Source organism: Microcaecilia unicolor, chromosome 2 (genome assembly GCF_901765095.1).
Source record: "Microcaecilia unicolor chromosome 2, aMicUni1.1, whole genome shotgun sequence".
Lineage (NCBI taxonomy): Eukaryota > Metazoa > Chordata > Amphibia > Gymnophiona > Siphonopidae > Microcaecilia > Microcaecilia unicolor.
Window position 1 is genome coordinate 344521445 of NC_044032.1, and position 16506 is coordinate 344537950.

The window sequence follows — 16506 nt, forward strand, 5'->3', positions numbered from 1 at the left end:
CGATCCAATTTGACCATGGGGCGACCATTCCAAGTTCCTCAGTCACAGAAAGTGCTGACGATGGATGCATCTCTCCTGGGATGGGGAGCTCATGTAGATGGGCTCCACACTCAGGGAGCTTGGTCCTTTCAGGAAAGAGGTCTGCAGATCAACCTCCTGGAATTAAGAGCGATCTGGAATGCTCTAAAGGCTTTCAGAGATTGGCTGTCCAACCAAGTCATCTTAATTCAGACAGACAATCAGGTTGCCATGTACTACACCAACAAGCAGGGGGGCACCAGATCTCACCCTCTGTGTCAGGAAGCCGTCCAGATGTGGCTTTGGGCACGCCGTCACGGCATGTTTCTCCAAGCCACTTATCTGGCAGGTGTAAACAACAGTCTGGCCGACAGACTGAGCAGGATAATGCAACCTCACGAGTGGTCTCTAAACATGAGCATAGTCCGCAAGATCTTCCAAGCGTGGGGCACCCCCTCGGTGGATCTTTTTGCCACTCAGATCAATCACAAGGTCCCTCAGTTCTGTTCCAGGCTTCAGGCCCATGACAGTCTAGCATCAGATGCCTTTCTCCTGCATTGGGGGACAGGCCTTCTCTATGAGTATCCTCCCATACCTCTAGTAGGGAAGACTTTGCTGAAATTCAAGCAAGACTGTGGAACCATGATCCTGATTGCTCCCTTCTGGCTGCATCAGATTTGGTTCCCTCTTCTTCTGGAGTTGTCCTCTGAAGAACCGTGGAGATTGGAGTGTTTTCCAAGTCTAATTACTCAGAATGAGGGGTCACTTCTACATCCCAACCTCCAGTCTCTGGCTCTCACGGCCTGGATGCTGAGAGCTTAGAATTCACCTCCTTGGGTCTTTCAGAGGGTGTCACCCAAGTTTTTCTTGCTTCCAGGAAAGATTCTACAAAGAGGTGTTACTCTTTCAAATAGAGGAGGTTTGCCATCTGGTGTGACAGCAAGGTCCTAGATCCTCTTTCTTGTCCTACACAGACCCTGCTGGAATTCCTTCTACACTTGTCAGAATCTGGTCTCAAGACCAACTCCGTAAGGGTTCACCTTAGTGCGATTAGTGCTTATCACCGCCGTGTAGAGGGTAAGCCTATCTCTGGACAGCCTTTAGTTGTTCGCTTCATGGGAGGTTTGCTTTTGTCAAAGCCCTCTATCAAACCTCCACCAGTGTCATGGGATCTCAACGTCGTTCACACCCAGCTGATGAAAGCTCCTTTTCAGCCACTGAATTCCTGCCATCTGAAGTAATTGACTTGGAAGGTCGTTTTCTTGGTGGCTGTTACTTCAGCTCGTAGAGTCAGTGAGCTTCAAGCCTTGGTAGTGCATGCACCTTATATCAAGTTTCATCACAACAGAATAGTCCTCTGCACGCACCCTGCCAAAGGTGGTGTCGGAGTTCCATCTGAACCAGTCAATTGTCTTGCCAACATTCTTTCCCCGTCCTCATACCTGCCCTGGCGAAAGCAGTTTGCACGCTTTGGACCAAGAGAGCATTGGCCTTTTACGTGGAGCGAACAAAGCCCTTTAGACAGTCCGCCCAGTTGTTTGTCTCTTTTGATCCCAACAGGAGGGGAGTCGCCATCGGAAAATGCACAATCTCCAATTGGCTAGCAGATTGCATATCCTTCACTTACGCCCAAGCTGGGATGACTCTGGAGGGCCATGTCACGGCTCATAATTTTAGAGCCATGGCTGCATCAGTGGCTCACTTAAAGTCAGCCTCCATTGAGGATTTTTGCAAGGCTGCAACGTGGTCATCAGTCCATACATTCACATCTCACTACTGCCTCCAGCAGGATACCCGTTGCGACAGTTGGTTTGGGTAGTCGGTGCTGCAGAATCTGTTCGGGGTTTAGAATCCAACTCCACCGCCCTAGACCCATTTTTCTTCTGTTCCAGCTGCACTCTCAGTTAGTTGTTTATGTTTTCAGTTCAATCTATCTTATATCCTCGCTGTTGCGAGGCCCAATTGACCAATGTTCATTGTTTTGAATGAGCCTGGGTGCTAGGGATACCCCACATGTGAGAACAATCAGCCTGCTTGTCCTTGGAGAAAATGAAGATACATACCTGTAGCAGGTATTCTCCGAGGACAGCAGGCTGATTGTTCTCACAAACCCCCGCCCACCTCCCCATTGGAGTTGTTGTTTTGGTGTTTATTTGCTTTTTGATTAAACTGAGTGGGATTGCTCATGCGACGGGCGGGAAGACGGCCACGCATGCGTGGTGCGCACTTCACGCGCGCTGGAAGACTCTGGAAAAAGTTTTTTAATATTTTGCTGGCAAAATCCCTGGTTTCCTGGACCAACGTGGACCCACATGTGAGAATAATCAGCCTGCTGTCCTTGGAGAATACCTGCTACAGATATGTATCTTCACTATATATGAATTAAGTTGCTGACTACAGTGTTTAAAGTTATAATCGGATAGTATGCTCAGGGCCATACCCAGGTACTGGTGCTGAATATCCAGGAATAAAGCAGCAGCTAAAAGTTATCCAGGTACTGCTGATGTACCCCAGTAACCATCTAGACAGTTCAGGATAACTAACTTACCGTCTGATATTCAAAACTAGTTACCTGGTTGCATAGCACCTGCTACTTTGATAACTAGTGCTTACTGAATCCAGTTAGTGATTTTTCAACCATCTCTGACCACCTCAGCACTATCTGGGTAGTGCCAGAGGTACAGGTAAGGCAGAGCTGGAAGTTATCTGGCTATTTTGCTGTCCTAACTTGTCCAGGTACCAGCACTGAATTTCAACGGTACTCGGTTAGCTTTAAGCTCTGGCACTTCTCAGCTAGCACCAAAGCCATCACAGATGATGGAAAATCACTGACCGGCCCTGGTGAGTGCCAGTTATCTGGAAGCAAGGGCTGCTATCCAGATAACCAGCTCTAAATATTAAGCCATGGGTTTACTTACATTTCCATGAAATTATCAGGGTATTACCAACATGGTCTTGATATTCATCTGGCTGTGATCAGCACTTTACTGATTGCCGCCATCGTTATACCCAGAAATTCAATGACAGGCCATGTCCGGGCTCCAGCATTGAATTTCCAGGTATACAGAATCGGTAAAAACATAGCTGGTTAAGGAGGTCTTTCACAAAGGCGTGCTAGCGTTTTTATCGCATGCTAAAAATTAGCATACGCTAGACATTAAGATGCCCATTATATTCCTATAGGTATCATAGCATTTAGCACATATTAATTTTTAGCACACGCTAAAAGCGCTGGTGTACCTTTGTAAAAGGGGCTCTAAGTGTAATATTCAGTACTTAGGGCTAGATTCTATATATTACACCTAAAAATATTGGTGCCAAAATGAAAAACACCGAAGTGGATTCTAAAAAGTATGCCTTAATTTAGGCATACTTTATAGAATAAGCCTAAATTTCCACGCAGTTTATAGAATATGTTGAGTGCCTGTCCACGCAACTAAACTTGGTGTAAATCCCGACGTCTAAATTAGGCGCAGACCGGGTGTATTCTTTAACAATGCACATAGCTTTTAGAAACACCCACAACGTCTCTCACATATACAAGCTAAATTGTACATATATGCTCTTAGCTATTAGATTTTATTCACTTATTTTACAACCCTTTTGTTTCAATAAAGCAATTCAGTTCAGCAGCACATGTGCGTGTCAATTATCTAAAACTTCTTGGAGAACTTAAAACTTATGGCGGGAAGATCTTTAATGCAACTCTGCTGGTATGTTCAACATTTTTGTTATTTTTATTTTTTTGTTACTTCTGTGATATTTTTAGTTTTGCTTCACCTGTTCTGATCCTTCTTTCCTGTGATAGTTACAGGACAGGGAGTTATATATTGCCTTGTTAGTCGGAGCCAAGTATGGAATTAGTCAGATTGTGAACAACAAATTGAACATCATGACCACTCTGGCAGAGTTCTCCAACATCAGCAGAGTAGAGCTGAGTACGGAATCAGAGAAAGTGAGCATGATGAAGGTTTACCTGCAGGATGTGAAAGTAAGTAGCACCTAAAGGCATTGAGACCAATTTTCAAAAAAAAGCTGACCTCCTAAACATACTGTAGATGCCTACATTTTTTCCTTGTTTTCAGCTGAAAATTCATCTAAATTTAGGAGCTTAAAAACTATCCGCCCGATATTTTTTTAAAAAATGGCTGCTAAAACGACACTTAGGCGGCTATCCAGCACTGAATATCACCAGTTAGTAGCTTAAAGATAGTCAGTTATATTGCTCGATATAACCGGCTATACACCGATTTTTAAAGGCAGACCAGCCAAGTTTGGCAACCATGTTTGACCATCAGAATAGGTAGAATAACTTTGGCTGGTCTGAATTTAACTGGCCAGTGCTGAATATCAGCTTGGCTGGTTAAAGTTGGACCAGCCAAAATTAAACCAGATATTCAATGCTGGGCAGCGGAAATGGCCCTGCATTGAATTTCCAGGTTTAGCGCAGACCGCGGTCTGAATATTGGGTGGAATGTTCTTAAATTTAAGACTGGCATTCATTTGCCTAGATTTAAGAATCTAATTTAGCTCAGGCGAAGCACCTAACTTTTCCCCTCCTTAATTTAGCACCTATCGCCACCAACTTTTGTAGATCCTAAATTTTAGTAATTCACTGAAACTTTGAGCATAAAGTTAGGCATTCAGTAAATTTTCAAAAAAGCCAATTTAGGAGTCTAGCTTTCCTGGAGAGAAGCTGTAGTTGTAAATGCTAAAGGCCAAATTCTCTTCTTGCTAAACTAATTATTTTTATGTCTCTAGTTAAGATTTAGAACTAATTACACCTACCACAAAGACATAGCACAGACCCAAATTACACAGGGATTGCTTCTGCATCTACTATACTGTTATGAATAATGATGGAGTTTTACAAATAATTGTATCTACTCTTTTTTGGATTACTGGTATGGTTTATTTTTTAATTTTTTAGTGGTTTATGTAACTTACAGTAGTATTGTAGGGATCCTGTTTTATGACTGGACTATTAGTTAATGCTGTACTGATTCAGCATTATTTATGCATTTAAATTGCTCCCATGATAATTTGATACATCTCTCAAAGCGGAGGAGTAGGGGCAAGAAAGGGGGAATAAGGAAGGAAGGGACAATGTTTTATGAACTCCTCAGACCTGGTGATGCTCACTCTAGCATGCTGAAGGACAAAGGAAGTTGTAAACTTGGGGGGCGAGGAAGAGATCGGAATAATTTTAAGGTCTAATGGTCTGATTTTGGGTTTTTATGGAGAAGATGGTAGAAAGGGGGAAGGGAGGTAACAGGGTAGATGCATTGTTGTCACTGTTAAAGTGATGTTTCTGTAAAATTGTTTAATGATTTGTGACCATGTAGTATTAAAATAGGTATTACGAGCTCCCAATCTATGTTTTTTTATCTGGGGCAATGGTGAGTTAAGTGACTTACCCAGGGTCACAAGGAGCTGCAGTGTGAATTGAACCCAGTTCCCAAGATTCTCATCCCACTGCACTAACCATTAGGCTATTCCTTCATGCCTTGCATATTGCAGTAGAGCAGCAACACAAGTTGTGAAAACAAAGAGGTAGTGAATCAGATGATGGCAGCAACACAAAGGGACCCAATGTGATGAGCAGGGAGTGATCCACTGAACTGAGAAGTGATTTGAATGCTCTCCTCAGTGAGATTAAAGGGTATGTGACACAGCTGAAACTGAACACGGGTTGGCAGGTCAGTGAGATATTGTAAGAGTATAGATTCAGGTAGAACAATCTGAAGATTCAAGGAGTGCCTGAGAGAGAAGAATACGCTGGCTGATAATGTGGCTAAGGCCATATATGTAGTGGTGCTGGCAGGTAAAAACAGAGCAACAATTCATAAAATAGGAAACTTGCACTTTAAATTCTCCCAAAACTCATTATTTAAAATTCAGAAGAATATACTCTTATATATATAACTAGCCGTTAAGCCCGTTAAAACGGGCAAGTATTGGTATGCTGTATTTTGATGTATAACTCCCTCCCTCCCTCCCCTCGGCTCCCCGCCCTTCCTCCTTCCCTCCCTCCCAGCTCCAAGGCCCGATTCCCTCCCAGCTCCAAGGGCCCCCCCTCCGTCCCTCCCAGCCAGCTGCAAGGCCCCCCTCTGTACATCCCTCCCAGCTCCAAGGCCCCCCTACTTCTGACCTCCCATGTCCAGCATCCTCCCTCCTTCCCTGCCAGCTTCAAGGCCCCCAGTCTCTCCCTCCCTCCCTAGCTCCAAGGCCCCATTCCCTCCCCTCCCAGCTCCAAGGCCCTCCGTCCCTCCCCTCCCTCCCTTGCAGCTCCAAGGCCCCCCTCCTCCTTCTGAGCATTTATCCTGCCTTCCCCTCCCCCCCCCTGAGGTCGCTGCTGTCGCCGCTACCGCTCCCCCCCCGAGGTCGCCACTGGCCCCTCCCTCCCAGCTCCAAGGCCCGATTCCCTCCCAGCTCCAAGGGCCCCCCTCCATCCCTCCCAGCCAGCTGCAAGGCCCCCCTCTGTACATCCCTCCCAGCTCCAAGCCCCCCCTACTTCTGACCTCCCATGTCCAGCATCCTCCCTCCTTCCCTGCCAGCTTCAAGGCCCCCAGTCTCTCCCTCCCTCCTAGCTCCAAGGCCCCATTCCCTCCCCTCCCAGCTCCAAGGCCCCCGTCCAAGCCAGCTCCAAGGCCCCCCTCCGTCCCTCCCCTCCCTCGCAGCTCCAAGGCCCCCCTCCTCCTTCTGAGCATTTCTCCTGCCTTCCCCTCCCCCCCCCGAGGTCGCTGTTGTCGCCGCCACCGGCCCCCTCCACCCAGCTCCAAGGCCCGATTCCCTCCCAGCTCCAAGGGCACCCCCCTCCGTCCCTCCCAGCCAGCTGCAAGGCCCCCCTCTGTACATCCCTCCCAGCTCCAAGCCCCCCCTACTTCTGACCTCCCATGTCCAGCATCCTCCCTCCTTCCCTGCCAGCTTCAATGCCCCCAGTCTCTCCCTCCCTCCTAGCTCCAAGGCCCCATTCCCTCCCCTCCCAGCTCCAAGGCCCCCCGTCCAAGCCAGCTCCAAGGCTCCCCTCCGTCCCTCCCCTCCCTCGCAGCTCCAAGGCCCCCCTCCTCCTTCTGAGCATTTCTCCTGCCTTCCCCCCCCCCCCCCGAGGTCGCTGTTGTCGCCGCCACCGGCCCCCTCCACCCAGCTCCAAGGCCCGATTCCCTCCCAGCTCCAAGGGCACCCCCCTCCGTCCCTCCCAGCCAGCTGCGAGGCCCCCCTCCTCCTTCTGAGCATTTCTCCTGCCTTCCCCTCCCCCCCGAGGTCGCTGCTATCGCCCCTCCCCCACGAGGTCGCCGCTACCGTCCCCCCCCCCCCCCCCGAGATCGCCACCGGCCCCCTCCACCCGGGCCCTCTGTTCTACATTTAACTTGCAGCACCGAAACCGCAGGCAGATCAGCTCCGTCGGCCTTCCTTCTCTGCCTGTGTCCCGCCCTCGTGTGACGTAACGTCAGCGAGGGCGGGGCACACAGGCTGGGAAGGAAGGCCGACGGGCGTCATCACGTCTTGACGTGGGGGCGGGACAGAGAGGGAAGTCTCTACTGCGCATTTGCAGGTGAGTCGGTCACTTGCCATTTATAGGTTTGATTGACATATCTTTATTTTCAAAAATATAAACACACAATATTTTATACTTCTACAAATATACATCATAATATCATATAAAAAAAACTACATAATAATCATTCATACTCACTCAAACATTCATTACCCATAAAATCCAAAACACAAGTCCAAGAGACGAAATCAGGAAACAGAGACCAATCTGCCACAGTCTCACGTAAGAGCACCAAATGGTGTCCAAACCTTTGATCTTCAAGCAGCGTCTTAAGGCCGCCCCGTTCCACAGCAGAAAATCCAACGTAGCTCTTCACATCAACTGATTCCAACTCTTGGCACAACTCAGTACCTTTATTCTTGTTCACATATATCACTGCTTATTCCAAGCCAAATTCAATATCTTTTATCTCATTTTCAGATTTTCATATTCAGCTCAGTTCATTCATTTTCATTTTCAGCTTGACACAAACACTTAGTTTTGCTCAACAGGCGTCATCAGGAGCTGTTACTCTGTATATATATAGAATAAGCCAATAACTACATAATACACTTCACACTTTAAATTAACCCAAACCATAAAAGGAATATACCACACAAGAATCTATTTATAGCATACCATAGCCAGGAATCAGTCAGTCCGACCACCCCAGAGAGTATATCAACTCAACCAAATGTGTCAGAGATATTTTCGTGCTCTAATATAAAGCACTTATAATTATGTCTAAACCAATCAAAGAGCCCCATGGAGATGATGTACTCAAAAAGCATTTAATTCATCTAACCAGGTCCCATTCTATCTCATGATTCAATCCCATCGGCTCCAACGTGTTGTATAGGAAAATATATTTCTGCTCCAACCTGTGTAGTAGCTGCGATTCATTACCACCTCGAATACTTACAGATTGGTATAGAGCAACAAATCTTAACTCTTCTACATTATGTCCTGCCTCTACCCAATGGGTCAGAAGAGGTGCTTCCATTTTGCGTAGTCTAATATTACTGAGGTGTTCCCCTATTCGCAGCTTTATTTTTCTAATGGTATAACCAATATACCATCTTCCACAAGGGCAGCATATTCCATAAACTACCTTGCTCGAATTACAGTCCGTGCGATTCCTCAGGAAGTGACGCCTATTATTCCCCAAGATAACATGATCTGTGCATATACAGTATTTACAGTATATGCATTTTTCACACTTAAAATGACCACTCGTGCATGTCTCACCAGGCGCAGCGTATCTGCTTCTTGATAACAATTCACCTAAGTTTTGAGCTCTTCTATAGGAGACTTTCGGGGGCTCTTTAAATATCGAATGAATCCCCAATACATTCCAATATTTAGCTACCACTTTACGCAGCAGACTCCCTATCTTGCTCAACCAAAAGCCAATCTCTATGAATATTTTTCACCCTTCTAAGGGCTTTTTTCATTACTGGTTTCGGGTAGTGTCTACATTTAAATTGCTTAGTGATGACCGCTGCCTGTTGTTTATAGTCATCATTATCGGAACACAGTCTTTTGACCCTCAACAGTTGGCCCACCGGGATCCCATCTCTTAGGTTTTTTGGATGGAAGCTCTTATAATGCAACAAAGAGCTATGATCAGTATCTTTCCTATACAGCGTTGTACTGAGTCTGCCATCTTTCAAAGAAATCATAATATCCAAAAAATGTATTCATTCCTTTGAGTTATGGTCCTCAAAACTGATGTTATCATCACACTGATTCAAAAAGGTAATAAATGAGCCTAGCTCTTCCTCATCTCTCACCCATATGAAAAAAATATCATCGATAAAGCGTTTCCAAATGGGTATTTTCTGATAGTAAAGGGAGGTGAAGACAAAGCTAGACTCAAATAAACCCATAAATAAACAGGCAATAGTTGGGGCTACAGATGACCCCATCGCCATTCCCTTAGTTTGTAAGAAGAATTTACCATCATATACAAAATAATTATTATCAACAACAAGGGTAGTCATTTTTTTCATTAATTCAATTTGCGCTGTAGGTAACCCCATTTTATGCAAATAATGATTAACAGTGTCGTTAGCGCATATTTGCAGAATATTTGTGTATAGCGCTCTAACATCAAGCGTAACCAGTCTAACCGCAGTATATTGAGAAAGATCCATTCCATCCATAATATTAATCAAGTGAGTGGAATCTCTCAAATAAGAGCGAAGCTGTAAAACTAAACTACTCAAATGAAAGTTTAAATACTGCGAAAGAGGTTCTAACATAGATTGGATACTAGACACAATAGGTCTACCCGGGGGGGACGTCAACGACTTATGCACTTTTGGTAAAAAATAAATCCCAGGTGTTTTTGTATACTTATTATACAAGTAATTATATTCTTTTTTAGTGATTAATTGATCATCTAATGCACCTGACAACAGTATCCCCACCTGTTGCTGGAGGAAGTGCGTGGGGTCCTCATTTAGAGGATGATAGTAGTGCAAATCTAATAATTGTCGCATAGCCTCTCTATCACATGCGATTTTATCCATATGTTGTGCTCTAGGGACTACCTGCATGTACTGTTGGTGACTGGCAAATCCCATCCTCAGAAGGGGGGGGGGGGGGGGCATTTTGTTTGACAGGACTCACCAGATGGAAATGGGATGTAAAGAAATGGATCCAGAGGAGAGGTTACTGTGTGTTCATTAGTGGATGGGGGAAAGGATTACAGTAACATAGAAATATAGAAAATGAAGGCAGATAAAGACCACATGGCTTATCCAGTCTGCCCATCCATACCATCTACTATCCCTTCCTCTCCCTTAGTGATCCTTTGTATTTGTCCCAAGCTTTCATGAATTCAGATACAGTTTTTGTCTCCACCTTCTTCACCAACAGTCCGTTCCATATATTCACCACCCTTCTATAAAGAAGTATGTTCTTTGGTTACTCCTGAGTCTATCCCCCTTTTACCTTTGTCCTATGGCTCCTCATTCCAGAGTTTTCTTTAAATGGAAAGTGACTCGTCTCCTGTGCATTTATGCCACAGAAGCATTTAAATGTTTCTGTCATATTTCCTCTGTGCCACATTTGTTTCAAAAGTATACATATTGATATCTTTATCTATCCCCCATACACTTTATAACAAACATCACTGACTATTTTAGTAGCTGCCCTTAGTAATGATTTTGATCCATTTCTCCAGAATTGTACACAGTACTCTAAATGAGGACTCACCAGATACAGAGGCATTATCACTTCCTTTTCTCTGAGGAGAAGCAGTGTACTGTTCTAGGCAAAGTATAGAGTAGCTTCAACAGCCAGCTTAAATCATCCCTAGGTGAAGCTTTACCAGTAGACTCTCAGTTGTTCTTAAGCAGATCTTCTTTATTGTAGCACTCATAATAGACAAAGAAAATCCAACTTACAGTTCAGCTGCTTAGAAGAGAATTGTTTCCTTCTGCACATAGAGTCTGTATCTAGCCATCCCAGAGGGAAGGAGATAGCCAGAACCGCAGCCTAGCTGAGCGAAAAGCTGTAACATTCAAAGGAGAATAAGGGGGAGAAACTCAGGGTGAATAAAAGGGGAATGACTTGGGGAGGTGGTGAAAAATCTTGATGTAAATTAAGGAAGTATTAGCCCCTAGAACAGCTGCTGATCACAAAAGCATGGTAGCAAGACTAGACTCTCACACAGCCCACAGCTGGTCCTAGCTCAGAGTTAACAGCCAATAGGGAAAGCTGACAAGAAGTCAAACCCAGGATACTGCAAAGTATAGGAAAGGCAGTCCTAATACACAGTGCTATCTATTACACAGACAATGCAATTGAATACAGATAATACTCATATTAAATATACATAACCATGCACCCTGCCTCCATGAATATGAGGGTAGACATTCCCTGCCTACTATTTATCTCCTTAAAAATAAACATTATAAGCATGCAAAAATCCATTAATATCTGGATCTTAAACTTGGCAACTTCTTGCTTGTCTCCTGTTCACTGTTGCTCTGGCGACTTCTCTCTTGCAGCCTCACAGGAGCTGAAACAAGACACAGACAACACAAAAGAGAGAGGAAAGTCTTTCAGTCTCTGGAGTGGATAAGGATCCACGGTGTCCTCATCTCTTTGTGGTGTGGATCACTGGTGCAGTGATGGCTCTGCTGATGAAATTCATTGTCTTCCAGGGAAGTCTTGTGTTGAAGTTCCCAGGTGGTGCTAAGTTGTAATCTGTAGTTCTGCATGGGATGTGCAGTTGTTCATCTTTAGAGAATCTTTCCATTTCTCCCATTCTTGTGGCATTTCTGATAGTAGTGGAACACCTTACTCATCAATACTTTGGGGAAGCTCCCTCAGTAGGGATCTCCCTTGGATGGTGACTGGAGCCACAAACCCCAGTGGATCATACAGAGTATTGACTGTAGACAAGACACCTCTGTATGTACAGTGGGGGAAATAAGTATTTGATCCCTTGCTGATTTTGTAAGTTTGCCCACTGACAAAGACATGAGCAGCCCATAATTGAAGGGTAGGTTATTGGTAACAGTGAGAGATAGCACATCACAAATTAAATCCGGAAAATCACATTGTGGAAAGTATATGAATTTATTTGCATTCTGCAGAGGGAAATAAGTATTTGATCCCTCTGGCAAACAAGACCTAATACTTGGTGGCAAAACCCTTGTTGGCAAGCACAGCGGTCAGACGTCTTCTGTAGTTGATGATGAGGTTTGCACACATGTCAGGAGGAATTTTGGTCCACTCCTCTTTGCAGATCATCTCTAAATCATTAAGAGTTCTGGGCTGTCGCTTGGCAACTCGCAGCTTCAGCTCCCTCCATAAGTTTTCAATGGGATTAAGGTCTGGTGACTGGCTAGGCCACTCCATGACCCTAATGTGCTTCTTCCTGAGCCACTCCTTTGTTGCCTTGGCTGTATGTTTTGGGTCATTGTCGTGCTGGAAGACCCAGCCATGACTCATTTTTAAGGCCCTGGCGGAGGGAAGGAGGTTGTCACTCAGAATTGTATGGTACATGGCCCCATCCATTCTCCCATTGATGCGGTGAAGTAGTCCTGTGCCCTTAGCAGAGAAACACCCCCAAAACATAACATTTCCGCCTCCATGCTTGACAGTGGGGACGGTGTTCTTTGGGTCATAGGCAGCATTTCTCTTCCTCCAAACACGGCGAGTTGAGTTCATGCCAAAGAGCTCAATTTTTGTCTCATCTGACCACAGTACCTTCTCCCAATCACTCTCGGCATCATCCAGGTGTTCACTGGCAAACTTCAGACGGGCCGTCACATGTGCCTTCCGGAGCAGGGGGACCTTGCGGGCACTGCAGGATTGCAATCCGTTATGTCGTAATGTGTTACCAATGGTTTTCGTGGTGACAGTGGTCCCAGCTGCCTTGAGATCATTGACAAGTTCCCCCCTTGTAGTTGTAGGCTGATTTCTAACCTTCCTCATGATCAAGGATACCCCACGAGGTGAGATTTTGTGTGGAGCCCCAGATCTTTGTCGATTGACAGTCATTTTGTACTTCTTCCATTTTCTTACTATGGCACCAACAGTTGTCTCCTTCTCGCCCAGCGTCTTACTGATGGTTTTGTAGCCCATTCCAGCCTTGTGCAGGTGTATGATCTTGTCCCTGACATCCTTAGACAGCTCCTTGCTCTTGGCCATTTTGTAGAGGTTAGAGTCTGACTGATTCACTGAGTCTGTGGACAGGTGTCTTTCATACAGGTGACCATTGCCGACAGCTGTCTGTCATGCAGGTAACGAGTTGATTTGGAGCATCTACCTGGTCTGTAGGGGCCAGATCTCTTACTGGTTGGTGGGGGATCAAATACTTATTTCCCTCTGCAGAATGCAAATAAATTCATATACTTTCCACAATGTGATTTTCCGGATTTAATTTGTGATGTGCTATCTCTCACTGTTACCAATAACCTACCCTTCAATTATGGGCTGCTCATGTCTTTGTCAGTGGGCAAACTTACAAAATCAGCAAGGGATCAAATACTTATTTCCCCCACTGTATATGGTTTCTCTTAGGTGGACATTTGAATGGTGAAAATGTCTCTCTTTAGATCTCAATGTAATCCAAGGCATCTCTGAAGTGGAGGGGTGTCTACTCTTAGATCTAGATCTTTTAAATCATTTGCATGATCATCTGCAGGAAATGCTCTCATTACTTCTGGACTATTGGAGGCGATTTTATGAAGTCTTAGATTGGCCTCTGTCAGCATTGCTTGTGTTCTCTTTAGCAAGTCAATGGCATCTCCTTCAGTAGGTAAGGACTTCAAACCATCGTCGACAAAAAAGTCTCTCTCAATGAAGAATCTGGTATTGGTGCCATAGAGGGGCATAATCGAACGGGGCCAGCCATCTATAAGGGTGGCCATCTCTAATGACGGCCCCGTTAAGCGGGGTACCCGACCGTATTATCGAAACAAGATGGCCGGCCATCTTTCATTTCGATAATACAGTTGGAGCCGGCCAAATCTCAACATTTGGGTTGCTCTTAGAGATTGCCGGCATTAGAGATGGCTGCCATTGGTTTTCGCCGATTTTGGAAACTAATGGTGGCCATCTCAAACCCGGCCAAATCCAAGGCATTTGGTTGTGGGAGGAGCCAGCATTTGTAGTGCACTGGTCCCCCTCACATGCCAGGACATCAACCGGGCACCCTAGGGAGCACTGCAGTGGACTTCACAAAATGATCCCACGTGCATAGCTCCCTTACCTTGGGCGCTGAGCCCCCCATCCCCCTCCCCCCCAAAATCCATTCCCTACAACTGTACACCACTACCATAGCCCTTTGGGATGAAGGGGTTTCGGATGGGTTTTGGAGGGCTCCCATTTACCACCACAAGTGTAACAGGTGGGGGGGGATGGGCCTTGGTCCGCATGCCTGAAGTGCACTGCACCCACTAAAAACTGCTCCAGGGGCTTGCATAGTGCTGTCATGGAGCTGGATATGACATTTGAGGCTGGAAAAAAAATGTTTTTTAATTTTTTTTTGGGTGGGAAAGGGTTGGTGACCACTGGGGGAGAAAGGAGAGATGATCCCCGATTCCCTCTGGTGGTCATCTGGTCAGTTTGGACACCTTTTCAAGGCTTGGTCGTGAACAAAAAGAGACCAAGTAAAGTCGGCCAAATTGTCGTCAGGGCCGGCCTTCTTTTTTCCATTATCGGCCGAGGCTGGCTATCTCTTAACCACGCCCCGTCCCGCCTTCGCTACCCTGCCGACACGCCCCCTTGAACTTTGGCCAGCCCTGCGACAGAAAGCAGTTGAAGCCGGGCAAAATCGGCTTTCGATTATACCGATTTGGCCGGCTTTAGGAGAAAGCCGGCCATCTCCCGATTTGTGTCGGAAGATGGCTGCCCTTCTCCTTCGAAAATAAGCAGGATATTCTTTTTCTCCCTCTTGGACTGTCCTTATAAGCATATAGGTTGCTACTGCAGGTGATGGACTGTTACCAAAGACATGAACTATCATTCTCTATTCCACAATTTCCTGATTGATGTCATTGTCACAGTACCACAGGAATCTCAAGTAATTTCTGTAGTCTGGGTTTAAAACAAAACAGTAGAACATTTGCTGATTATCTGCTTTTATGACAATAGGGTCCTTTCTTGAGCATATCAAGACTCCTAATAGGCTGTTAATCAAGACAGGCCCAAAAAGCAGCACATTGTTGAGTGAGATTCCTTGAAATTGAGCATTGGAATCAAAGCCAATCATGATCTGGCCTAGTTTTTGTGGGTGATACAAACCAAAGGTAGGTAAGTGTGTAGGTAAGTGCCAACATTCCTCATTGTCTTTTAATGGTGGAGCTGGCTCTACGTGGCCATTATCCAGCATGTTCTGCATGAATGTTGTAAAGTGTTGTTTTTTCTATGGTTTCCTTCTCAGAGTCTGTTGCAATGAAGTGAAACGAGAGAGAGCTTGCTCTCTGATGTTAGGTAGTCATGATCTGGGTGTTTGGAATGGTAGTGGAGCCATCCAACTGTTGGACTCATCTTACTAGAATTCCTTATCCATGATTCTCAAGAACTCTCTGTCTTCTACTGAAAGAGTTGGTTTGTCATCATCCGTGATGACTTGGAACACCGAGTTCCCCAGATGTTCTCCTAAATCTGGTAGAGAGGTGACCTGGCAAATGGTTGAGCCAGGGTCTCGTTCTTACCAGCTGTAAACCTCCTTCATGTGCAGATGGTTATGAAAAGGCTTGAACAAGGCGGTGTGCTCATTTTCCAAGAGGCATGTTTTGTAGACATCTACACTTGGTCTCCTCACTCTGTTAAGGCAGACATCACCTACTGTCACCCATCCCAGAGTGAGTCGTTAGGCATATGGGGCGTCAAGCAGACCTGCATGTGACCCACGAACTCTGATCAGTGTTGGAGCATCTCTTCCCAACAAAACTAAGATCTTGGCATTTGAGCCCAAAGGCTTCAGATACTCCGCTACAGGTTGGAGATGACAACGGTGTTGAGTAATTTCTGATGTAGGAATTTCTTCTCGGTTATCAGGTATCTGATTATATTCAATAAGAGTTGGTAGATGGGTCTTGTTGCTACCAACCATTGCTTCTATCACATATCCATTTGCTGTTCTCCCCATCCTCCTTGTCCTCCATTTACAAGTCGTGAGGCTGTAGGGATAATGAGCTTCTTGATGTCAAAGAATTCTGTCCTTGCCAGGGACTTATTACTGTGTTCATCTATGATGATATATATCTTACTGCCTTTTCTGGTTGCTCTTTTGGTTATACCTTAGCTACTCAAATCTTGGTGCAAGACTTGTTACTGTGACCTCCTTCGCACACTTGTGTACAGTTTGGAGGCTTACTCTTGTCATAGTGTAAGACTCTGACATGGTGGTCACTACTGCACTCCATACACTTGATGGCTGCTTTGCAGTCTTTAACCATATGCTTGGGTGAAGAGCGTTAAAC

General features: G+C 45.4%; 1 protein-coding gene across 1 annotated transcript in view; it reads left to right on the forward strand.

The window, feature by feature from the left end:
- Positions 1 to 16506, forward strand: part of FRMPD1 (FERM and PDZ domain containing 1) — a 360497-nt gene that overhangs the window by 265945 nt on the left and 78046 nt on the right. Inside the window, 2 exon segments of the mRNA XM_030194418.1 lie at positions 3636 to 3731; positions 3827 to 4009. Of these exon segments, the coding sequence (XP_030050278.1) occupies positions 3636 to 3731; positions 3827 to 4009 (279 nt within the window).